The sequence below is a fragment of the Pseudophryne corroboree genome, chromosome 4, assembly GCF_028390025.1.
Source record: "Pseudophryne corroboree isolate aPseCor3 chromosome 4, aPseCor3.hap2, whole genome shotgun sequence".
Classification (NCBI taxonomy): domain Eukaryota; kingdom Metazoa; phylum Chordata; class Amphibia; order Anura; family Myobatrachidae; genus Pseudophryne; species Pseudophryne corroboree.
Window position 1 is genome coordinate 130,317,502 of NC_086447.1, and position 27,014 is coordinate 130,344,515.

A 27,014-nucleotide genomic window follows, 5' to 3' on the forward strand; every position below is an offset into this window, starting at 1 on the left:
CCCTGATTTTCCAGCAAGAAGGCCTCCCACATCTCCACCAGCTCCGCACCGGTGCCCATCTGAGTCAGCCAGAAGGAATTAAACCTCCAAAACCGTGTCCCCCTAACATCTCCCATGTCTAGACAGAGAATTACCGGGGAATGATCTGATATGCCCCTGGTAGCATACTGAACATCGATCAACCTTGGCAGCAGGCCTTTAGAGGTGAGGGCCAAGTCTATCCTGGAGAAGGATAAGTAGGTAGCGGAGAAGCATGTATACTGTCGTATGCCAGGATGGTGGACTCTCACGCATCGACCAGGCCCAGACTGTCCACCAGCAGCGTAAAGTCCCTCCTGCACACCACAGGAGCAACTGGAGACCGTCTAGTTCTATCTAAAGCGTGGTCGATGACGTTATTGAAGTCTCCAAGACAAACTATAGCAACATTTGGATATAACGTAATAAACTCGGCTGCCTTTCTGAGAACCTCTGGGGAATAGGGGGGCGGTATATAAACAGCCAAGATAAGCAAAGACATAGAATAAACTTGACATTTTAGAAAAACTTATCTGCCCCACTGGTCCAATTGGACCTGATCAAGGACATACGGGACCGACCTTCGGACTAGAATGGACACACCCCGCGAATGCGACGTATGGGTGGAGTGGTATGCCCAGCCCACCCATGGTTTTTTAAGAGCTAGGACTTTTGCCCCCACCAGATGGGTCTCCATGAGGCAAACAATATCCGCTCCATATTGTTTAAAGTGACGGAGCACTAGTGAACGTTTGAGTTTATCGTTCAGCCCCTGGACATTCCAGGATAGAAATTTAAGTTGATTAGAGGCCATAAGTCAAGACAAAACAACATATATGATCGGTCCCGCGTGTCCCCGACAGACCAGCGACACCACCACTAGATGAGGTCAAACAAATCAAAGAACCCCTAGCGTTTGCAACACATACAAGAAAAGAAAAATAAATAAATAACTGTTTCCCTTAACAAAGAAAAAACAAACTATACCAACATAAAAGGGCAATGAATGAAATGACCAAAGACAAGGGTGTAGGTCCCCCACCCCCACATAGGGAATGCGTGGGGACCCCACCCCGAGCCCTAGATAGAGACATCAGTGAAATGAAAAAATAAACATTAGCAGTAGCAATGTAGCATTATCCGGGTAACATACTGCCACGCAGATATCAGCAAAAAAGAAAACACCAGCCAAAACATAAGGATATAGCAGACATTAAGGATCAGGAGCAAGCGCCCGCCTGGCCGGGGAACAGCGGTCCAGCCAGAGGGCAGCTTCCCGAGCTGTAGCGAAGAATTTTGTTTCTCCGTCCGACACCACCCTTAGCCTAGAAGGAAAAAGCATTGCATACTGTAGATTGAGTTCCTTGAGGAGTCTTTTAATTGGAACAAATTGTGCACGGTCCTTTTGCACCTCCAGCGCAAAGTCAGGAAACACTGAGATTTTGGAGCCGTTCCACAACAGGGGACCCTTGGTGCGTGCCAGAGATAGAACAACATCCCGATCTCGGAAGTGGAGAAATTTCGCAATGAGTGTGCGCGGTGGCGCCCCCAGTGGCAGCGGCCTGAAAGGGATTCTGTGAGCCCGTTCAACTGTGATGAAAGGTGTAAAGGAGTCAGCCCCAAAAGAGTTTTTCAGCCAAGATTCAACGAATTGCTCCGGGGCATTACCCTCCTCCTTCTCCGGAAGCCCCACAAAGCGGACATTATTCCTCCTCAGTCTGTCTTCCATGTCTAGCATCTTGCCTTTTATATCTGACAGCTGACCATCAATGGCCGTAACACGGGAGCTAAGCGGTGAGATCTTGTCCTCTATTGTAGATGTTCGGGTCTCAACTTCCCCGACCCGTTCTCTCACTTTTTGGATATCATGATGGATTATGGTCAGGTCAGCCTGTACCTGGCCTATCTTGTCAGAGAGCCGGGATTCACTAGCCGCCAGGGCTTCCAAACACTTTTTGCAGCACATCATCAGAAGCATCACCAGGAGGATGATGAATGACTGGGGACACCGGTGGAGGGGTATCCCCTCCCCACGCCGGCGTCGCTGCACGCCTTCCAGGAGTATGCGAGTACTGGGCAAGCCGGGCTGCAGCAGATTTGTGATGATTTCTCACCTTGTTTAGATATATTAGAGTAGATCAGGATCGGTAGCTCAGTGAAGATCCAGCAGCAGCACAAAGACTGTAGAGCCCAGGATAATATTAACGTGTGAACACACTTACAGCAGTAGGACTCAGTCACAGCACCTCATAGGACCATGCAGCAGTCCAGAACAGATCCAGGAGAGCTTACAGCAGGGATCCAGTGAGAAGGAGCACGACCTCTATATCATGTAGTTCACCCAGGCAGCCCCAGGCTCTGTTGCACACAGGCAGCACAGTGGAGGAGAGGGGGGGGTCGCGGATGTCACAGCCCACAGCAGCGTTGAGACAGTGTAGGAGAATGGTGAGCAGGCTCCGGTATCAGTCCCCCGTGAAAGCGGGTCCCGCGCGGCGCACACTATGAGGGCGCGCTGGAGAGCCGGGACCGGAAGTCACGGCGCCATCTTAGGAGGCCAGAGGAGAAGAAGCGCGGCGCTCAGATCCCCAGCGGCTGTCACTCGTCCGGCGGCTCGCCACAGCTCCACAGCTGCCCGGCCTCTTCCCCCACCAGATAGGGTAAGTTGGGCTCGGGGGGACCCCTCAGGATGTTTCAAACGGATGAAAGGGAGTGGAGAGCACTCACGCCGAGCTGCTACTCCACGTCTCGCTAGGCCACGCCCCCAATGAAATGTCCTTTTGATGTTAGATGACATGTAAGGTGAGTAGCGTAATCAGGCTTGTGCCTATGTCGGTTCTACAGTAACACTTTTTTACGGGTCAGATGCGGTTGGCTATATTATGCAGTGCTGTAATATAGAACATGCAGTGAAGAACCACAAGAAGTCTATACACGGTAACATAACTCTCACTCACGCAGAGTGGATGCAGCAAACGCGTGGGGCCAAGTATGGGTTCCACTTACTAATGAGCGCATTTGTAATGCAACTCTAGGCGCTAATATCGCACCCAGGTCACACTGCATAATGCAATCACAGAGTGCATTTATCACCTGGCACTGGCAGGGGATACGAAAGGAGCCCGTCCCTGCAATGTGCCAAGTGTGGTGTCCGGTCCTCTGCGCATGCACAGTCCTTGTAACCACCATACACATGGGCCATTTCCGGCGGAGGGTTCCTGGAGAACCCTGTCGGTACTACATCCCGCGAAGTGCAGTCCATAGGCTACAATGGGCTACCGCAATCTGAAGATTTAGGTAGCAGAGGGGGCCAATATCAGAAATGATTCGCATTCCCAATATTGATATATATGGCAGTATCGCATCCTGCAGCTGCGGGCGACAATAGAATGGCTGTAGGTATCGTTATGTTCATTATTTAAAAGTGAAAGATCAAATCACAGCATCTGTCAGAGTCCCAGCGGTTTCCTACTCTGGATCTCAGCTTCAAATATTCCAAGACCTGGTTCAAGCAACGCTTCACAAGCGGTGAGGATCTCATTAATGTGACTAGGCTCTGCGGAACCATTCTATCAAATACAAAAGGGGCTTCCCCTTTCAACTCCTAGTCACTAGAATGGACAGACACACATAGTTAAGACACTCACACAGGGCTACGAACTTCTCCAGTCATTTAGCATCATAGACAATTTTCCTGAGGGCCTGCGGAAAAAGACTGACCTGTCAATCTCATCCTAATTGGCCAGTGTGACTTATACATATGTGCAGAAGCTGACTGACTGCTGCCCAATCGGAGTTAAGCTCTGATCGTGGTAGCCACCGTCCGGCCTGGCAAGCAGTGTGAGCCAGCCAAGTGGCCCGACTGGGGGGAGCAATGGCCAGCTGCTCTTAGGCTGTTCCAGATGCCGCTAGGCATTTGCTTATACTGCTTATGCCCAGGGTCTGCTCTGTTTAGCAGTAATGTAGGGGTCTCTGAACGCCGACATCAAATACTAGAATGCCGTGCAATCTGCATTCTGGAGCACAAGTGCAGATTACAAAAATGCAAAAAGGGTACCTCTGAGCTAGACACCTTCTAGGTGTATTTTGTTTCCACTAAGATAGTTAAAAACTAGTTTAGACAGATATTTTTGATTTGAGTAATAATAATAATAATTATTATAAAACAAATTTTTTGTATGACATTTTTGTAAAATATAATCAGTTAAGTGATTAGAGCCAGATGTTTCTGCAAAAATGAAATAAAAAAAGCTTGTGATTTTCATCCAATATGTACAGAGAGCCACCACCCAGGGAATATGGGGCACATTATCATAGAAACAACTGTCCCTAATTTACAGGATTTAAGGATCAATTATACCCCTTAAAGTCCTCTTTTTCAATATAGACCATCAACATTACACAATTCTTAGATTGTATTCTAAAAGTAATTCTTGCCACAAATGCTTCTTCTCCAAATTTTATCAATTGAATGTATAAGAGAACAATACTTAGTTTAAACTTCATCAATTTAAAAGATAAAATACATTAAATCGGAATGAAATGTGAATTGAAGTGGCAAAAAGAAATGAAAGTCATACCTTAACTTCAAAGATCGTAACGTCTAATCCACTGACATTGGTTTTCTCTGGTAAATACTGTTCTGGACTGAAGTAAGGTACGTGACGGTAGAAAACTAGTCTGTGAAACAAACAGCAAAAATAAGATTTTACTTACCAGTAAATCTATTTCTCGTAGTCCGTAGTGGATGCTGGGGACTCCGTAAGGACCATGGGGAATAGACGGGCTCCGCAGAAGACATGGGCACTGTAAGAAAGAATTTAGATTCTGGTGTACTCTGGCTCCTCCCTCTATGTCCCTCCTCCAGACCTCAGTTAGAGAAACTGTGCCCGGAAGAGCTGACAGTACAAGGAAAGGATTTTGGTAATCCAGGGCAAGATACATACCAGCCACACCAATCACACCGTATAACTTGTGATAAACTTACCCAGTCAACAGTATGAACAACAACAGAGCATCAGTTCAACCCTGATGCAACTAATAACTATATACAAGTATTGCAGAAGAAGTCCGCACTTGGGACGGGCGCCCAGCATCCACTACGGACTACGAGAAATAGATTTACCGGTAAGTAAAATCTTATTTTCTCTAACGTCCTAGTGGATGCTGGGGACTCCGTAAGGACCATGGGGATTATACCAACGCTCCCAAACGGGCGGGAGAGTGCGGATGACTCTGCAGCACCGATTGAGCAAACACAAGGTCCTCCTCAGCCAGGGTATCAAACTTATAGAACTTTGCAAAAGTGTTTCAACCTGACCAAGTAGCCGCTCGGCACAGCTGTAATGCAGAGACCCCTCGGGCAGCCGCCCAAGAAGAGCCCACCTTCCTAGTGGAATGGGCCATAACTGATTTTGGCAGCGGCAATCCAGCCGCAGAATGAGCCTGCTGAATCGTGTTACAGATCCAGCGAGCAATAGATTGCTTTGAAGCAGGAGCACCAAGCTTGTTGGAAGCATACAGGATAACAAAGACTCTGTTTTCCTGACCCTAGCCGTTCTGGCTACATAAACCTTCAAAGCCCTGACCACATCAAGCAACTCGGAATCCTCCAAGTCAGTAGTAGCCACAGGCACCACAATAGGTTGGTTTATATGAAAAGATGAAACCACTTTCAGCAGGAATTGTGGACGGGTACTCAATTCTGCTCTATCCGCATGGAAAACCAGATAGGGGCTTTTATGTGACCAAGCCGCCAATTCTGACACACGCCTAGCCGAAGCCAAGGCTAGTAGCATGACCACCTTCCACGTGAGATATTTCAATTCCACCGTTTTGAGTGGTTCAAACCAGTGGTATTTCAGGAAACTCAACACCACGTTAAGATCCCAAGGTGCCACTGGAGGCACAAAAGGGGGCTGAATATACAGCACTCCCTTTACAAACGTCTGAACTTCAGGTAGAGAAGCTAGCTATTTTTTAAAGAAAATGGATAGGGCCGAAATCTGGACCTTAATGGAACCCAATTTTAGGCCCAAAGTCACTCCTGACTGTAGGAAGTGAAGGAAACGGCCCAGCTGGAATTCCTCCGTAGGGGCATTCCTGGCCCCACACCAAGCAACATATTTTCGCCATATACGGTGATAATGTTGAGCTGTCACGTCCTTCCTAGCCCTTATCAGCGTAGGAATAACCTCATCCGGAATGCCTTTCTCTGCTAGGATCCGGCGTTCAACCGCCATGCCGTCAAACGCAGCCGCAATAAGTCTTGGAACAGACAGGGCCCCTGTTGCAACAAGTCCTGTCTTAGAAGAAGAGGCCACGGTTCCTCTGTGAGCATTTCTTGCAGATCTGGATACCAAGTCCTTCTTGACCAATCCGGAACAATGAGTATTGTTCTCACTCCTCTTTTTCTTATGATTCTCAGCACCTTGGGTATGAGAGGAAGAGGAGGAAATACATAGACCGACTGGAACACCCACGGTGTCACCAGTGCGTCCACAGCTATCGCCTGAGGGACTCTTGACCTGGCGCAATACCTCTGCAGCTTTTTGTTGAGGCGGGATGCCATCATGTCCACCTGTGGCAGTTCCCACCGACTTGCAATCTGCGTGAAGACTTCTTGATGAAGTCCCCACTCTCCCGGGTGGAGGTCGTGCCTGCTGAGGAAGTCTGCTTCCCAGTTGTCCACTCCCGGGATGAACACTGCTGACCGTGCGCTTACGTGATTCTCTGCCCAGCGAAGAATTCTGGTGGCTTCCGCCATTGCCACCCTGCTCCTTGTGCCGCCCTGTCGGTTTACATGAGCCACAGCAGTGATGTTTGTCTGACTGAATCAGAACCGGTTGGTCGCGAAGCAGGGTCTCCGCTTGACGTAGGGCGTTGTGTATGGCCCTTAGTTCCAGGATGTTGATGTGAAGGCAAGTCTCCTGATTTGACCACAGACCTTGGAAATTTCTTCCCTGTGTGACTGCTCCCCACCCTCGGAGGCTTGCATCCGTGGTCACCAGGACCCAGTCCTGAATGCCGAATCTGCGGCCCTCAAGAAGGTGAGCACTCTGCAGCCACCACAGGAGAGACACCCTGGCCCTGGGGGATAGGGTGATTAACCGATGCATCTGAAGATGTGATCCGGACCATTTGTCCAGTAAGTCCCATTGAAAGGTCCTCGCATGGAACCTGCCGAAGGGAATGGCCTCGTATGATGCCACCATCTTTCCCAGGACTCGAGTGCAGTGATGCACTGACACCTGTTTTGTTTTTAATAGGTTTCTGACCAGTGTCCTGAGTTCCTGAGCTTTCTCTATCGGGAGATAAACCCTTTTCTGGTCTGTGTCCAGAATCATGCCCAGGAAAGGCAGACGAGTCGTAGGAATCAACTGCGACTTTGGAATATTTAGAATCCAGCCATGTTGCCGTAACACTTCCAGAGAACGTGCTACGCTGATCAGCAATTGCTCTCTTGATCTCGCTTTTATGAGGAGATCGTTCAAGTATGGGATAATTGTGACCCCTTGCTTCCGCAGGAGTACCATCATTTCCGCCATTACCTTGGTAAATATTCTCGGAGCCGTGGAGAGACCAAACGGCAACGTCTGAAATTGGTAATGACAATCCCGTACCACAATCTGAGGTACGCCTGATGAGGTGGATAAATGGGGACATGAAGGTATGCATCCTTTATGTCCAGAGACACCATAAAATCCCCCCCTTCCAGGCTTGCGATGACCGCTCTCAGCGATTCCATCTTGAACTTGAACCTTTTCAGGTATATGTTCAGGGATTTTAAATTCAATATGGGTCTGACCGAACCGTCCGGTTTCGGTACTACAAACATGGTCGAATAATAACCCCTTCCCTGTTGAAGGAGGGGAACCTTGACCACCACCTGTTGAAGATACAATTTGTGAATTGCAGTTAACACTACAGGGGGGAAGCTGGCAGGGCCGATTTGAGGTATCGGTGAGGAGGCATCTCTTCGAATTCCAGCTTGTAACCCTGAGACACAATATCTATTGCCCAGGGATCCAACTGGGAGTGAACCCACTTTGTGGCTGAAATTTCGGAGACGCGCCCCCACCGGGCCTAGCTCCGCCTGTGGAGCCCCAGCGTCATGCGGTGGATTTTGTGGAAGCCGGGGAGGACTTCTGTTCCTGGGAACTAGCTGTGTTGTGCAGCTTCTTTCCTCTGCCCCTGCCCCTGGCAAGAAAGGACGCACCTCGGACTTTCTTGCTTTTCTGTGATCGAAAGGACTGCATTAGGTAATACGGTGCTTTCTTAGGCTGTGAGGTAACATATGGCAAAAAAATTGACTTTCCAGCAGTAGCTGTGGAGACCAGGTCCGACAGACCCTCCCCAAACAATTCCTCACCCTTGTAAGGTAAAACCTCCATGTGCCTTTTTGAGTCGGCATCACCTGTCCATTTCCGAGTCCACAGGACCCTTCTGGCAGAAATCGACATAGCATTTATTCTAGAACCCAGTAGACTAATGTCTCTTTGAGCATCTCTCATATATAGGACAGCGTCTTTTATATGCCCCAGGGTCAATAATATAGTATCCTTGTCTAAGGTATCAAGTTCCTCAGACAGGGTGTCCGTCCATGCTGCCACAGCACTACACACTCAGGCCGACGCGATCGCCGGCCTCAGTAAGGTACCTGAATGTGTATAAATGGACTTCAGGGTACCCTCCTGCTTTCTATCCGCAGCATCTTTGAGGGTAGCCGTATCCTGTGACGGCAGGGCTACCTTCTAGGATAAGCGTGTTAAAGCTTTGTCCACCCTAGGGGAGGATTCCCAGCATAGCCTGTCCGTTGGCGGGAAAGGATACGCCATAAGAATCCGTTTGGAAATCTGCAGTTTTTTATCTGGAGATTCCCAAGCCTTTTCACATAACTCATTTAGCTCGTGTGAAGGGGGAAAGGTCACCACCTGCCTCTTTTCCCCATACATATGAACCCTCTTGTCAGGGACTGGGGTTTCCTCTGTGATGTGCAACACATCCTTAATTGCTATAATCATATAACGGATGGATTTAGCCAATTTAGGCTGTAACTTTGCATCATCGTAATCGACACTGGAGTCAGAATCCATGTCGGTATCTTTGTCAACAATTTGGGATAGTGGGCGCTTCTGAGACCCTGACGGCCTCTGCGACATAGGATCAGGCACGGGCTGAGACCCTGACTGTCCTGAGGCTTCAGCTTTTCCAACCTTTTATGCAACCTTTTATGCAAGGAATTAACATTATCATTTAAAACCTTCCACATATCCATCCAATCAGGTGTCGGCGCCGTCGGCGGAGACACCACATTTATTTGCTCCCGCTCTGCTTCCACATAGCCTTCCTCGTCAAACATGTCGACACAAGCGTACCGACACACCACACACACAGGGAATGCCCTTTTTGAAGACAGTTCCCCCACAAGGCCCTTTGGAGAGACAGAGAGAGAGTATGCCAGCACACACCCAGCGCTATCAACCCAGGAATAACACAGTAACTTAATGTTAACCCAGTAGCTGCTGTTATATTGAATTTTGCGCCCCCCCCCTCTCTTTTTACCCTCTTCTACCGTGTATCTGCAGGGGAGAGCCTGGGGAGCTTCCTCTCAGCGGAGCTGTGGAGAAAAAATGGCGCTGGTGAGTGCTGAGGAAGAAGCCCCGCCCCCTCGACGGCGGGCTTCTGTCCCGCTTCAATATGTATTTTCTTGGCGGGGGCTCATACATATATACAGTGCCCAACTGTATAAATGCTCACTTTTGCCAAAAAGAGGTCCATATGCTGCCCAGGGCGCCCCCCCCCTGCGCCCTGCACCCTTACAGTGACCGGAGTATGTGGGTGTAGTGTGGGAGCAATGGCGCACAGCTGCAGTGCTGTGCGTTACCTCAGTGAGTCTTCTTGCTTCTCATACTCACCCGGCTTCTGTCTTCCGGCTCTGCGAGGGGGACGGCGGCGCGGTTCTGGGATCGGACGACAAAGGGTGAGATCCTGTGTACGATCCCTCTGGAGCTAATGGTGTCCAGTAGCCTAAGAAGCAGGACCTATCTGCAGAGAGTAGGGCTGCTTCTCTCCCCTCAGTTCCACGATGCAGGGAGTCTGTTGCCAGCAGAGCTCCCTGAAAATAAAAAACCTAACAAAATACTTTCTTACAGCAAGCTCAGGAGAGCTCACTGAATAGCACCCAGCTCGTCCGGGCACAGATTCAAACTGAGGTCTGGAGGAGGGACATAGAGGGAGGAGCCAGAGCACACCAGAATCTAAATTCTTTCTTAAAGTGCCCATGTCTCCTGCGGAGCCCGTCTATCCCCCATGGTCCTTACGGAGTCCCCAGCATCCACTAGGACGTTAGAGAAATATCATATTAGATTGCACAGATGTACAACATTAAGGTCCTAATTCAGACCTGATCAGCGTGCTGCAAATTTGCAGCGGTTTGCGACCAGATAGTCGCCGCCCAAGGAGAGTGAAAACCCGCCCCGTGCAAATTTGCGAATGCATGCGTACGCTGTGCGAAAATTCCGCCAGACAGCGGACAGCTGCAAATCTGTTCGCAACTCACTGACCATCGAATGATTTTTCCAGTTTGTGCACAGCTCAGGACTTACTCCTACAGTGCGAAGGAATCAGGCTGATCGGGGCCGGAGCGGACGTCAGACACCAACCCTGAAAACGCTTGGGAACGCTTGCGTTTTTCCTACCACTCCCTGCAAACGGGTAGTTACCACCCACAAACATCCTCTTCCTGTCAATCACCTTGCAATCAAAATGTTCGCACCATCCTGTCGCTGTTTGGCGATGCGCGTGCTCATTGTGGTGCAAACGCATGCGCAGTCATTCTACTGAGTAGCAGGGGGAGGTTAGGGCTATGCTGCGGGAGGGGAGGCTAGGGTTAGGTTGTGGGGGAAAGGTTATGGTTAGACTATGAGAGGGGAAGTTAGGGTTACTCATCACCATAGCTGCCGCTGGATCACCCGGTATTCACCCCTCAGCTGACCACCAGTACTAATGAAATCAGATTCTCACCTTAACAAATCAGAGAGAGTGATAGATGCTCTGACCCACAGTAATGAGAGGTAGCAGAACGCGAGCGTCATCGGCATGGACATTTTCCAGTCTCTCTTCTTTTTCTTCACTCGCTTGTATAATCTTCCGTCTACAGACCCAGAGTGGACAGACCAGCTACTTTCTGTATATAAAGAATATGAAATACATTTATTCAGATCGGGGATGTCTATGTTTAGTATAGTGTGGAGAGGGCATTGCTGTTCCTGTAGGTAACTTAAGACACTATGGGGGCATTTTAATCAGGTGCAATGCCCCAGATGTAGTATGCACATCAGCCACACTTACAGTAGCCCTCTGGGGCAGCAAACTACAATAAGCAAATTAGTGGTTACTTTGGGATGATTAGGGTACCGTTGCCGGCATTCCATCGAGGGCATCACCGGAAATTAATTAATTACACCGATAATACAGCCAACTAGAAATAGTTTAGATCCAAGTGTCCATGTAGTGCCGGATTGCTATTAATGTATAAGTACCAATAGACATACCTGATGCTGTTGTGCATTGATCGGAGGAAGAGAGACCACAGCTGTAATCAGATAACGTTTCTCCTTCAGTTTCTCCTTCAGTTTCTGAAGCTTGGGTCACATCTGGCTCACTGTCCAGTTCGGAGGAGCACAAACTGCTCTCCGATAGCTATCACAAACACCACAGATGTCAGTACCGGATTGGGACCTGTTCACAAATGAAATACCCACCGTTATTTAGCCATACGTACCGTTTGCGATGGCCAACACCTGGACGGCGGTATTTTGCAGTAAGCTTGTTTAGTCTTGTGAAGGTATCGTCTCCAGAGATTGCACATCACATGATCCTGTTGTACAGAAATAACAAACTAAATGGACTCTACAGTATCGGGGAAATGTTCTTTGCTCAATTTGTGTCAATCACACGGTTATGAAAGCGAGCAAACTACGACGTGAGGGCCACCTCTATGATATTTTTGAACCTCTGCTTTCCGGCCACGCACCACCCCTAATTACTGTCCTAACCTTTCCTGGTGAGTTAGCTATTATTGTATATATATATATATATATGCACACACATATACACACACACACATATATATTCTATTAAAGATCATTAAAATACAATAAAATTCAATAGGAACAAAAGCATCGACAAATGTAGTAACAGTAGGTCGGGCTTGTGTTTGTGAGACCTATAAGAATTAGAGCAACAGTGGACAACGCCAATAACAGCGGGAGGGGAGCAGGCAGCATGTCAGGTGGTGGGGAGCAGACAGCTCGGCCAGCGGCAGCCCCCCTCCTCCATAAAGGTAGGCGCCACCACTGGATCCATCCATGGAAAGTATGGTCAGGTGTAGATGGAGAGGTGGCAAAGAGGGGTAGGTTAGTAAGGGAAGAGAGTATGGCCCTCATTCCGAGTTGTTCGCTCGCTAGCTGCTTTTAGCAGCATTGCACACGCTAAGCCGCCGCCCTCTGGGAGTGTATCTTAGCTTAGCAGAATTGCGAATAGAAATTTCTTAGCAGTTTCTGAGTAGCTCCAGACTTACTCAGCCATTGCGATCAGTTCAGTCAGTTTCGTTCCTGGTGTGACGTCACAAACAAACCCAGCGTTCGCCCAGACACTCCCGCGTTTTTCCCAGAAACGCCAGCGTTTTTCCGCACACGCCCAGAAAACGGTCAGTTTCCGCCCAGAAACACCCACTTCCTGTCAATAACACTACAATCACCAGAACGATGAAAAATCCTCGTTATGCCGTGAGTAAAATACCTAACTTTTGCGTAAAATAACTAAGCGCATGCGCTCTGCGAACCTTGCGCATGCACAGTAAGCGACTAATCGCAATATAGCGAAAATCGGCAATGAGCGAACAACTCGGAATGACCACCTATATACTGTTCTAGTCTGCACAAAGTAGACACAGTAATACCTGCACAGGAAATAAGGACAGAGGGGCAGATGTATTAAGCCTGGAGAAGTGATAAAGCAGTGATAAGTACAAGGTGATAACACACCAGCCAATCGGCTCCAATATGTAAATTGACAGTTAGGAGCTGATTGGCTGGTGCGTTATCACCTTCCACTTATCACTGCTTTATCACTTCTCCAGGCTTAATACATCTGCCCCAGAATATTATTATATCTTTATCTATAAATATTTCCATTAGGCAAATACAAAAAGGAGATTATAAAATAAGAATTTACTCACCGGTAATTCTATTTCTCGTAGTCCGTAGTGGATGCTGGGGACTCCGTAAGGACCATGGGGAATAGACGGCTCCGCAGGAGACTGGGCACATCTAAAGAAAGATTTAGGTCTATCTGATGTGCACTGGCTCCTCCCCCTATGACCCTCCTCCAAGCCTCAGTTAGGACACTGTGCCCGGAAGAGCTGACACAATAAGGAAGGATTTTGAATCCCGGGTAAGACTCATACCAGCCACACCAATCACACCATATAACTCGTGATAGGAACCCCGGTTAACAGTATGATAACAACGGAGCCTCTGAACAGATGGCTCGCAATAACAACCCGATTTGTGTAACAATAACTATTTACAAGTATTGCAGACAATCCGCACTTGGGATAGGCGCCCAGCATCCACTACGGACTACGAGAAATAGAATTACCGGTGAGTAAATTCTTATTTTCTCTGACGTCCTAGTGGATGCTGGGGACTCCGTAAGGACCATGGGGATTATACCAAAGCTCCCAAACGGGCAGGAGAGTGCGGACGACTCTGCAACACCGAATGAGAGAACTCCAGGTCCTCCTCAGCCAGGGTATCAAATTTGTAGAATTTTGCAAACGTGTTTGCCCCTGACCAAGTAGCAGCTCGTCAAAGTTGTAAAGCCGAGACCCCTTGGGCAGCCGCCCAAGATGAGCCCACCTTCCTTGTGGAATGGGCTTTTACAAATTTAGGCTGCGGTAGTCCCACCGCAGAATGCGCCAGCTGAATAGTGCTACAAATCCAGCGCGCGATAGTCTGCTTAGAAGCAGGAGCACCCAGCTTGTTGGGTGCATACAGGATAAACAGCGAGTCAGTTTTCCTGACTCCAGCCGTCCTGGAAACATACATTTTCAGGGCCCTGACTACGTCCAGTAACGTGGAATCCTCCAAGTTCCTAGTAGCCGCAGGCACCACAATAGGCTGGTTCAAGTGAAACGCTGATACCACCTTCGGGAGAAACTGAGGACGAGTCCTCAACTCTGCCCTATCCATATGGAAAATCAGATAAGGGCTTTTATAGGACAAAGCCGCCAATTCTGACACACGCCTGGCCGAAGCCAGAGCCAACAGCATGACCACTTTCCACGTGAGATATTTCAAATCCACAGTCTTAAGTGGTTCAAACCAATGTGATTTCAGGAACTCCAAAACCACATTGAGATCCCAAGGTGCCACTGGGGGCACAAAAGGAGGCTGAATACGCAGAACTCCTTTGACAAAAGTCTGAACTTCAGGCAGTGAAGCCAGTTCTTTCTGGAAGAAAATCGACAGGGCCGAAATCTGGACCTTAATGGACCCCAATTTGAGGCCCAACGTCACCCCTGCTTGCAGGAAATGCAGGAATCGACCCAGTTGAAATTCCTCCGTTGGGGCCTTCCTGGCCTCACACCAAGCAACATATTTCTGCCAAATGCGGTGATAATGTTTTACGGTGACAGCCTTCCTGGCTTTGATCAGGGTAGGGATGACTTCCTCCGGAATGCCCTTTTCCTTCAGGATCCGGTGTTCAACCGCCATGCCGTCAAACGTAGCCGCGGTAAGTCTTGGAACAGACAGGGCCCCTGCTGCAGCAGGTCCTGTCTGAGCGGCAGAGGCCAAGGGTCCTCTGAAAGCATCTCTTGAAGTTCCGGGTACCAAGCTCTTCTTGGCCAATCCGGAACCACGAGTAAAGTTTTCACTCCTCGCCTTCGTATTATTCTCAGTACCTTGGGAATGAGAGGCAGAGGAGGAAACACATAAACCGACTGGTACACCCACGGTGTTACTAGAGCGTCCACCGTGATCGCCTGAGGGTCCCTTGACCTGGCGCAATATCTTTTTAGCTTTTTGTTGAGGCGGGACGCCATCATGTCCACCTGTGGTCTTTCCCACCGGTTTACCAGCATTTGGAAGACTTCTGGATGAAGTCCCCATTCTCCCGGGTGGAGGTCGTGCCTGCTGAGGAAGTCTGCTTCCCAGTTGTCCACTCCCGGAATGAACACTGCTGTCAGTGCTAACACATGATTTTCCGCCCATCGGAGAATCTTGTGGCTTCTGCCATTGCCCTCCTGCTTCTTGTGCCGCCCTGTCTGTTTACATGGACGACCGCCGTGATGTTGTCTGATTGGATCAGTACCGGCTGGTTCTGAAGCAGGGGCCTTGCTTGAAGCGGAATCTCCTGATTTGACCACAGTCCTTGGAAATTTCTTCCCTGTGTGACTGCGCCCCAGCCCCGAAGGCTGGCATCCGTGGTCACCAGGACCCAGTCCTGTATTCCGAATCTGCGGCCCTCTAGTAGATGAGCCCTCTGCAGCCACCACAGCAGCGACACCCTGGTCCTTGCCGACAGGGTTATCCGCTGTTGCATCTGGAGATGGGACCCGGACCATTTGTCCAACAGGTCCCACTGGAAAGTCCTTGCGTGGAACCTTCCTTCTGGTCTGTGTCCAGAATCATTCCCAGGAACAGAAGACGTGTCGTCGGGACCAGCTGTGACTTTGAAATATTGAGAATCCAGCCGTGCTGTTGTAGCACTTCCCGAGAAAGTGCTACCCCCACTACCAACTGTTCCTTGGACCTCGCCTTTATCAGGAGATCGTCCAAGTACGGGATAATTAAAACTCCCTTCTTGCGAAGGAGTATCATCATTTCGGCCATTACCTTGGTAAAGACCCTCGGTGCCGTGGATAACCCAAACGGCAGCGTCTGGAACTGATAGTGACAGTCCTGTACCACAAATCTGAGGTACTCCTGGTGAGGAGGGTAAATGGGGACATGCAGGTACGCATCCTTGATGTCCAGGGAGACCATGTAATCCTCCTCGTCCAGGCTCGCAATAACCGCCCTGAGCGATTCCATCTTGAACTTGAACCTTTTGATACAAGTGTTCAAGGATTTTAAATTTAAGATGGGTCTCACCGAACCGTCCGGTTTCGGTACCACAAACATTGTGGAATAGTAACCCTTCCCTTGCTGAAGGAGGGGTACCTTGACAATCACTTGCTGTGAATACAGTTTTTGGATAGCCACCAACACTGCCTCCCTGGCAGAGGGAGTTGCTGGTAAGGCAGATTTTAGAAAACGGCGCGGGGGGGGGGGGGGACGTCTCGAATTCCAGCATGTACCCCTAAGATACTACTTGAAGGGCCCAGGGATCCACCTGTGAGAGAGCCCACTGTGTGCTGAAATTTCTGAGACGGGCCCCCACCGTACCCGGATCCGCCTGTGAAGCCCCAGCGTCATGCTGTGGACTTACCGGACGCGGGGGAGGACTTTTGCTCTTGGGAACTGGCTGTATGCTGCAGCTTTTTCCCTATACCTTTGCCTCTCGGCAGAAAGGATGCGCCTCGCGCCCTCTTGTGTTTATGGGGCCGAAAGGACTGTACTTGATAATACGGTGCCTTCTTTTGCTGTGGGGTAGCCTGTGGCAAAAATGTCGATTTCCCAGCCGTAGCTGTGGAAACGAGGTCTATATAGCTTTTAGGGTAGCCTCCTGCTTTCTATCAGCAGGATCCTTTAGGGCGGCCGTATCCGGAGACAGTAGTGCCACCTGTTTTGATAAACGTGTAAGCGCTTTATCTACCCTAGGGGACGTTTCCCAACGTGACCTATCCTCTGGCGGGAAAGGGTACGCTGCCAATAACCGTTTAGAAATTATCAATTTCTTATCGGGGGAAGTCCACGCTTCCTCACACACCTCATTTAATTCCTCAGATGCAGGAAAAACTACTGGTAGTTTTTTCTCACCGAACATAATACCCTTTTTTGTGGTACCTGGGGTACTATCAGAAATGTGTAATACATTTTTCATTGCCTCAATCATGTAACGGGTGGACCTATTGGAGGGTACACTAGTCTCATCGTCGTCGACACTGGAGTCGGTATCCGTGTCGACATCTGTGTCTGCCATCTGAGGTAGCGGGCGTTTTAAAGCCCCTGATGACATTTGAGACGCTGGAACAGTCACAAGCTGAGTAGCCGGCTGTCCTATGTCGTCAAACCTTTTATGTAAGGAGCTGACACTGTCACGTAATTCCTTCCATAAGTCCATCCACACAGGTGTCGACCCCTCAGGGGGTGACAACACATTTACAGGCATTTGCTCTGCCTCCACATCATTTTCCTCATCATAGATGGCGACACAGCGGTACCGACACACAGCACACACACAGGGAATGCTCTGACAGAGGACAGGACCCCACAAAGCCCTTTGGGGAGACAGAGGGAGAGTATGCCAGCACACACCAGAGCGCTATATACCACAGGGATATCACCTATAAAGAGTGTTTTCCCTTATAGCTGCATATATATATTATACTGCGCCTAAATTTGTGCCCCCCCTCTCTTTTTTACCCTTTCTGTAGTGCAGGACTGCAGGGGAGAGCCAGGGAGCGATCCTTCCAGCGGAGCTGTGAGGGAAAATGGCGCCAGTGTGCTGAGGGAGATGGCTCCGCCCCTTTTTCGGCGGGCTTTCTCACGCTTTTTGTGTTATTCTGGCAGGGGTAATATACACCTATATAGCCTCTGGGGCTATATATGGTGTCAGTTTTGCCAGCCAAGGTGTTAATATTGCTGCTCAGGGCGCCCCCCCCCCCAGCGCCCTGCACCCATCAGTGACCGAAGTGTGTGGTGTGCATGAGGAGCAATGGCGCACAGCTGCAGTGCTGTGCGCTACCTTGGAGAAGACAGAAGTCTTCAGCCGCCGATTTACCGGACCTTCTTGCTTCTGGCTCTGTAAGGGGGACGGCAGCGCGGCTCCGGGAACGGACGACGAGGTCGGGTCCTGTGTGCGATCCCTCTGGAGCTAATGGTGTCCAATAGCCGAAGAAGCCCAAGCTACCACCACTTAGGTAGGTTCGCTTCTTCTCCCCTTAGTCCCTCGCTGCAGTGAGCCTGTTGCCAGCAGGTCTCACTGTAAAATAAAAAACCTAAACTATACTTTCTTTCTAGGAGCTCAGGAGAGCCCCTAGTGTGCATCCAGCTCGGCCGGGCACAGAAATCTAACTGAGGCTTGGAGGAGGGTCATAGGGGGAGGAGCCAGTGCACACCAGATAGACCTAAATCTTTCTTTAGATGTGCCCAGTCTCCTGCGGAGCCGTCTATTCCCCATGGTCCTTACGGAGTCCCCAGCATCCACTAGGACGTCAGAGAAATAAAAGATTTACTGTGACAACCTACACAGAACACACTGGCCAAGCCATGTGGCTATGTACAGATGTGCGACATACACCTATCCCATAATCGCGCCAAATATCCCTGTTTAGTGTGCCATTGACTTTGCGGCTTAGCTGCGCCAAAACAGTAATCCTAAGAACCTAGTACACTAAGGGCCAGATTCAATTAGCCATGGTAATTCACAGTGTGGGGAAAAGGTTGTAGCTTCGGGTTTTCACACCGAGGCTTTTCAATTTCACCCCCTAATGCACATTAACCCATATGTTTCAAAATACCAGGAGCTATGGGTTATTGCATTTGCGGCATCCGCGCTAAGGGCACTTACCATGGATTTCTGTTTGAGCCTCCCTCAGGCTCGCACAGAAATCCACATTAAAAACAGCCTGCAGCTAATCGGTTAATCACCGCGGCTAATTCAGCCTGGCCCTATAAATGAACCAAAAGGCAAATCTGTGGAAAAAGTAGAACAATGTAAGGTAAACAGCAACGGACAGGTCCCATATGATTGGCCCACGCCATATAGCGTTATGCTTAATCTGTGACTTTATGCCAATTCCTTTGCTACAAATATACTAATCCTGATACCTAGTACACTATAAGCAATATGAGGAATATGAGGTTTATGTAAAAAGGCAAAAGCCCGGTCCAATACCAGGACCTGCACCATGCATTGCTGTGTTTTATCTGCGGCTTTAGAGTAATTCCTTTGTGATAATAAAAATAATAATCATCATCATCCTAGGTACCTAGTGCACTATGGGGGGGGATTCCGATTACTGGTGAATAATTTCACCCAGCTGATTGGGCAGCAGCTGCACTTCACAGCAGCACGGTGTTGCAAAAAAAAAAGTGTTCGTTACCCCATAGGGGAGCAAGCATCTTTCAGTGAATACGGGATTCAACCGGGAGGCAAAGGGTGTGAGATGTGGTGCCGCTGCCAGCGTTTAAATGCCACCGCAAAAGAAAATTGCACCCTTCTTCTGGAATTGAATTCCCCCATATATGTGAACTGAAATGCTAAACTGAGGGAAAAGTAGCAAAATTGAGGAAAAAGTGCCCCACACGGGAATCGCGTCAGACATCTCACATCACATGGCGCAGAAAGTACGTGAATGCAGACACAACTTAATGTTTAAAATTGGGGATGACCAATCATCCTTTCCATAACGCACTTTGCAATAACCAAAGGAAATCTCTAGGACATTTTCGAGATAAATTGCTGAGTGCTATGTTGTAGGAATTTAAGGACATAGAGGAAGGAACAAGGAACAACTCAATTTTATATATGGTCAATGTCATAAATAATACAATTATTTTCAAATGACCTTAACTTGAGGGTCCACTCCCAAGGCTTGAAGGGCTTCAGCTTGCCGGAGCAAGATTAGCTGGAAGCCTTCACAAACGTACCACTCCCAGCTGAATGTTTCTAAAAAGAGGAAAACAGAAGAAAACAAAATAAAACAAAAATATTCAATAACTGTCCCGGTGAATTTCAATACATCCTGTCCAGCTGGATACTGGGATGTGCTGGGCAGGGGCAATAAGACCAGCAACTCTGGTATTCGGATGCTCCCCTATAAACACAGTCCTTGGAAGTCCAAGCAAGCCAGGGTCAAATAACAAAGACAAAAGGAACTGTTGAATCGTATAAGCATGCCAGGGAAAACAAGACAGACACATCGATACTTAGCAGGGTCAGGATTACGGGGTAGCACCGAAAACTGCACAGTGATAGAATCATACATACTATACACTGTCTACAGCATTTGTTCCCAAACTCGGTCGCCAAGGAGCACTAACGGTCCAGGTTTTAAGTATCCATGCTTAGCAACAGGTGACTTAATTAGTACCTCAGTCAATATGATTTAACCATCTGTGCTGAGCTATGGACATACTTAAAACCTGGGCAGTTAGTGCTCCTTGAGGACACAGTTTGGAACCCACTGTTCTAGAGCAGTGGTTCTCAAACTCGGTCCTCAGGACCCCACACAGTGCATGTTTTGCAGGTAACCCAGTAAGTGCACAGGTATATTACTCACGAACACATGTTAAAAGGTCCATAGGTGGAGCTAATTATTTCACTTGTGATTCTGTGAGATCTGCAACACATGCACTGTGTGGGGTTCTGAGGACCGAGTTTGAGAACCTGTGTTCTAGAGCAGTGGTTCTCAAACTCGGTCCTCAGGACCCCACACAGTGCATGTTTTGCAGGTCTCCTCACAGAATCGCAAGTGAAATAATTAGCTCCACCTGTGGACCTTTTAAAATGTGTCAGTGAGTAATTAGTACACCTGTGCACCTGCTGGGTTACCTGCAAAACATGCACTAAACAAGGCAAGGTACGAAATGAAGGCAAATAAAAAAAAAATTGACAGAATGGAAATGAGAAACTAGTAAACAGCACACATGGGGGTCTATTTACTAAGCCTTGGATGGAGATAAAGTGGATGGAGATAAGGCTGGGTTTGAAAAATGACAGTTAGGGGCTGGTTGGCTGGTACTTTATCTCCATACATCTTCATCTCCACCGAAGGCGTAGTAAATAGACCCCTAAAACACTGAAGAGAAGTTACAGAGGCCCAGTACGCAAATATACAAATTATGGATACTGATGGGGACATATAAAATCATATATATAAAGGACTATTATGTACAATAATTATACTTTTATTATTTTTCATGAATGAATCTTATTTAGCAGCATATTATTAATACTTCCTATGTGTGTGTTTCCAAATATTCATCAACACGATACTTAATTGTGGTATACTACATTATGCTAGGAGATAGACGTGTACTATGCCAGACCCTCCAACATGACCCGCCCCACTAGGTACAAAATGCTCTGTTTCTGGACTTCCCTCTTACTTTATGATTTCCATCACCTGTGTTGAACTAGTTAAATGATAAGAAAGCTGTTTCGTCCCAGGTGATGGCAATAATAAATTAAGAGGGAAGTCTAGAAACAGAGCATTTTATACCTAGCGGGGCGGGTCATGTTGGAGGGTATGCTATGCCTCTATGACATTTAGACGTCAGACAGATTTATGTTTATGTGTGAGGTGTAGTAGGCATTTAAAAATAAGACCATCACAGTGAAATTGATACAAATACTATCCCTGTCATAAGCAGCTACAGTATTGCAATAGCTGTAGCAATATTTGATGTAACCACAGAACTAAGTGATACACACTTTCTTTCATTGGAAGAATTAACAACACATACATCTACACAGTGGTTCAGCTTTTTAATATCACATTAAGTCTGCACAATGAAAACATTTTTTATTATTTTTTCATTTTCTTTATTATTTTTTCACTTGCACATATTTCGTAAGCTTTAATATATACCAATAAAAGTTATATTTTAATAAAATTTTGGTCCTCTCCCCTAAGGGGCGTCGACTTTTAGGATATATTAGTGTATTTGCCTTGAGTGTGCCCTAATACGGAATACTTTTTTCTCTCTAGTTTGTAGAGGCCCAGTACGCACCAGAATAAACACATTAAAAACATGCAAAATCTTAATCAGTACTCCCAGCTAAAAGGTAAAGATCCACTTAGTGGCCCCCCCAACCCCCCCTTCCCATTCTGGATGTACCACGTATAGCAACACATGTCAAAAACGCAAAAATACCTTGTCCGTTCTTCAATGGTTCTAGGGTATGTGACATGTTCAAACAATGCTGGGGTGTAGTTAAAAGAAAAAATAATAAAAATGGCATAGAGTTGCATACCTCCCAACATGACCCTCTCCAGGAGGGACAGAATTCTCTGCTCCTGGACTTCCCTCTTAATTTATAATTGTCATAACCTGTAGTGAAACACCTTTCTTATCCATTAACCTGTTCAAAACAGGTGCCAACAATCTTAAATTAAGAGGTAAGTCCAGAAGCAGAGCATTGTGTCCCTCCTGGAGAGGGTTATGTTGGGAGGTATGGAGTTGGGTTGCATGACTTTTAGAAATTGTACCAATTCATAAGATGTCTCTTGGATCTAAAATGCAGGTAGGTGTATTGCAGCATGGGAAAGGGGTTATATAAAGTAATATGTTAATAACAAATACTATAAAAATTAAAGAAATAAAATCCTGTGTACAAAAGATGTTGCTGTCTGGCAAAAATGTATTTGTTTCTGAGTATACCTGTGGTTCTCAACCTAGTATACCTGGGGGTACTTGCTGTGACGTTCAGGGGTACATAAAAATGTCTCTGTAATGGTGGGGCAGGGTGGGACACCCAGGTGATAATTAGGCAGGGTGGGACACCCAGGTGATAATTGGGCAGGGTGGGACACCCAGGTGAAAATGAGGCACATAGGGAATGCAGTATGCTAGGGCTCTCTAGTCCCATACATAACAGTAGAGCAAAATTAAAAAAGTCTGTAGCTGTATCCTTTTATAAGAAAACACAGTTTAATTGCCAATTTTAAGTTTTTTTAAAAAAAACTGAGAAATATATTTGTATAAATCATTCTACTCTTGGTTTTTTTTTTTTTTTTTTTATAAATCTGGTTTATGGCACATTTTTTGCTTTTATATATAGCAGCACCTAAAGCATGGGTCATCAACCTGTGGCCCTCCTGCTGCTTTGGAACTACCCATCCCAGCATGCCCTGCCACAGTTTTGCTATTAAGGCATGGTAAAACTGAGGAAGGACATGCTGGGATGTGTAGTTCCACAGCAGCTGGAGGGCCACAGGTTGAAGACCCATGACCTAAAGAGTTTTTCTAATGGCTATTATATGTATTACTTTGCAAATGTTAGGGTAGTCATAAAGCAAATTGGGACCCAGGGCTTACCCAGGGTGGAAATGACTGATGATAGCTGATCAACACCAGAAATGACCAATAGATGTCACTCAAGAGTTTTTTCCATTATAAAATTTCCAGCAAACTAAAATGTAGAAAATCATATTCTTCCACAAAGATCATCCAGCCATTTGTGGATTTATGTGCGGCTAAATGAAGAATTGACAGTATACTGTTTCTTTCTAACACTCGAGCACTCAGTCAGTTTTGGTGATCCATTAAACATGTTGCCCAACAACTTCTTTGCAGCTTCCTGTAAATGCATAAGATAAATAGCAGCCATGTCTCTCTACAAGCACTCACCAGTTTTCGCTTTCCTTAATCCCCTGGAAACAGACTGTACCTTTGAATTGTGAATGAAAAGGTCTAACTCCTCAACGTCTTTGGTTTTCTGCACCAACACAAAAACACTGACATTAGAACAAATAAGATTTTACTTACCGATAAATCTATTTCTCGTAGTCCGTAGTGGATGCTGGGACTCCGTAAGGACCATGGGGGATAGCGGCTCCGCAGGAGACAGGGCACAAGAATAAAAGCTTTAGGATCAGGTGGTGTGCACTGGCTCCTCCCCCTATGACCCTCCTCCAAGCCTCAGTTAGGATACTGTGCCCGGACGAGCGTACATAATAAGGAAGGATATTGAATCCCGGGTAAGACTCATACCAGCCACACCAATCACACCGTACAACTTGTGATCTGAACCCAGTTAACAGTATGATAACAACGAAGGAGCCTCTGAAAAGATGGCTCACAACAACAATAACCCGATTTAGTTAACAATAACTATGTACAAGTATTGCAGACAATCCGCACTTGGGATGGGCGCCCAGCATCCACTACGGACTACGAGAAATAGATTTATCGGTAAGTAAAATCTTATTTTCTCTGACGTCCTAGTGGATGCTGGGACTCCGTAAGGACCATGGGGATTATACCAAAGCTCCCAAACGGGCGGGAGAGTGCGGATGACTCTGCAGCACCGAATGAGAGAACTCCAGGTCCTCCTCAGCCAGGGTATCAAATTTGTAGAATTTAGCAAACGTGTTTGCCCCTGACCAAGTAGCTGCTCGGCAAAGTTGTAAAGCCGAGACCCCTCGGGCAGCCGCCCAAGATGAGCCCACTTTCCTTGTGGAATGGGCTTTTACAGATTTTGGCTGTGGCAGGCCTGCCACAGAATGTGCAAGCTGAATTGTACTACAAATCCAACGAGCAATAGTCTGCTTAGAAGCAGGAGCACCCAGCTTGTTGGGTGCATACAGGATAAACAGCGAGTCAGACTTTCTGACTCCAGCCGTCCTGGAAACATATATTTTCAGGGCCCTGACAACGTCAAGTAACTTGGAGTCCTCCAAGTCCCTAGTAGCCGCAGGCACCACAATAGGTTGGTTCATGTGAAAAGCAGAAACCACCTTAGGGAGAAATTGAGGACGAGTCCTCAATTCTGCCCTGTCAGAATGAAAAATTAAGTAAGGGCTTTTATATGATAAAGCCGCCAATTCTGACACACGCCTGGCTGAAGCCAGGGCTAACAGCATCGTCACCTTCCATGTGAGATATTTTAAGTCCACAGTGGTGAGTGGTTCAAACCAATGTGACTTAAGGAACCTCAAAACAACATTGAGATCCCAAGGTGCCACTGGAGGCACAAAAGGAGGTTGTATATGCAGTACCCCTTTTACAAATGTCTGAACTTCAGGTACTGAAGCCAGTTCTTTCTGGAAGAAAATCGACAGGGCCGAAATTTGAACCTTAATGGACCCTAATTTTAGGCCCATAGACAGTCCTGTTTGCAGGAAATGGAGGAAACGACCCAGTTGAAATTCCTCTGTAGGGGCCTTCTTGGCCTCACACCACGCAACATATTTTCGCCAAATGCGGTGATAATGTTTTGCGGTTACATCCTTCCTGGCTTTGACCAGGGTAGGGATGACTTCATCTGGAATGCCTTTTTCCTTCAGGATCCGGCGTTCAACCGCCATGCCGTCAAACGCAGCCGCGGTAAGTCTTGGAACAGACAAGGCCCCTGCTGGAGCAGGTCCTTTCTTAGAGGTAGAGGCCACGGGTCTTCCGTGAGCATCTCTTGAAGTTCCGGGTACCAAGTCCTTCTTGGCCAATCCGGAACCACGAGTATCGTTCTTACTCCTCTCCTTCTTATGATTCTCAGTACTTTTGGTATGAGAGGCAGAGGAGGGAACACATACACTGACTGGTACACCCACGGTGTCACCAGAGCGTCCACCGCTATTGCCTGAGGGTCCCTTGACCTGGCGCAATATCTGTCTAGTTTTTTGTTTAGACGTGACGCCATCATGTCCACCTTTGGTTTTTCCCAACGGTTTACAATCAGGTGGAAGACTTCTGGGTGAAGTCCCCACTCTCCCGGGTGAAGGTCGTGTCTGCTGAGGAAGTCTGCTTCCCAGTTGTCCACTCCCGGAATGAACACTGCTGACAGAGCTATCACATGATTTTCCGCCCAGCGAAGAATCCTTGCAGCTTCTGCCATTGCACTCCTGCTTCTCGTGCCGCCCTGTCTGTTTACGTGGGCGACTGACGTGATGTTGTCCGATTGGATCAATACCGCCTGACCCTGAAGCAGGGGTTTCGCTTGACTTAGGGCATTGTAAATGGCCCGTAGTTCCAGAATGTTTATATGAAGAGATGTTTCCATGCTTGACCACAAGCCCTGGAAGTTTCTTCCCTGTGTGACTGCTCCCCAGCCTCTCAGGCTTGCATCCGTGGTCACCAGGATCCAATCCTGAATGCCGAATCTGCGGCCCTCTAGAAGATGAGCACTCTGCAACCACCACAGGAGGGACACCCTCGTCTTTGGTGACAGGGTTATCCGCTGCTGCATCTGAAGATGCGAACCGGACCATTTGTCCAGTAGATCCCACTGAAACGTTCTTGCATGGAATCTTCCGAATGGAATTGCTTCGTAAGAAGCCACCATTTTTCCCAGGACCCTCGTGCACTGATGCACTGACACCTGGCCTGGTTTTAGGAGGTTCCTGACTAGCTCGGATAACTCCTTGGCCTTCTCCTCCGGGAGAAAAACCTTCTTCTGGACTGTGTCCAGAATCATTCCTAGGAACAGAAGACGTGTCGTTGGAATCAGCTGCGATTTTGGAATATTTAGGATCCACCCGTGCTGACGTAACACTATCTGAGATAGTGCTACTCCGACTTCTAACTGTTCCCTGGACCTTGCCCTTATCAGGAGATCGTCCAAGTAAGGGATAATTAAGATGCCTTTTCTTCGAAGAAGAATCATCATTTCGGCCATTACCTTGGTAAAGACCCGAGGTGCCGTGGACAACCCAAACGGCAGCGTCTGAAACTGATAATGACAGTCTTGTACTACAAACCGGAGATACCCTTGGTGAGAAGGGTAGATTGGGACGTGGAGATAAGCATCTTTGATGTCCAGAGACACCATATAGTCCCCTTCTTCCAGGTTCGCTATCACCGCTCTGAGTGATTCCATCTTGAATTTGAACCTTTTTATGTAAGTGTTCAAGGATTTCAGATTTAAAATTGGTCTCACCGAGCCGTCCGGCTTCGGTACCACAAACAGCGTGGAATAATACCCCTTTCCTTGTTGTAGGAGGGGTACCTTGATTATCACCTGCTGGGAATACAGCTTGTGAATGGCTTCCAGAACTGCCTCCCTGTCGGAGGGAGACTTTGGCAGAGCAGACTCAGGAACCGGCGAGGGGGAAACGCCTCGAATTCTAGTTTGTACCCCTGCGATACTACCTGTAGAATCCA

The 27,014-nt window shown here is 47.7% G+C and overlaps 1 protein-coding gene across 2 annotated transcripts in view; it reads right to left on the reverse strand.

Moving 5' to 3' along the window:
• TAF1B (TATA-box binding protein associated factor, RNA polymerase I subunit B) overlaps positions 1-27,014 on the reverse strand; it is a 316,001-nt gene that overhangs the window by 260,572 nt on the left and 28,415 nt on the right. For both annotated transcript variants that reach the window (XM_063915434.1, XM_063915433.1), the window contains exons 3-8: positions 23,547-23,634; positions 19,760-19,860; positions 11,801-11,896; positions 11,571-11,718; positions 11,041-11,203; positions 4,596-4,695 (exon numbers count right to left, since the gene is read on the reverse strand). In XM_063915434.1, the coding sequence (XP_063771504.1) occupies positions 4,596-4,695; positions 11,041-11,203; positions 11,571-11,718; positions 11,801-11,896; positions 19,760-19,860; positions 23,547-23,634 (696 nt within the window). The remainder of the gene's footprint in view (positions 1-4,595; positions 4,696-11,040; positions 11,204-11,570; positions 11,719-11,800; positions 11,897-19,759; positions 19,861-23,546; positions 23,635-27,014) is intronic.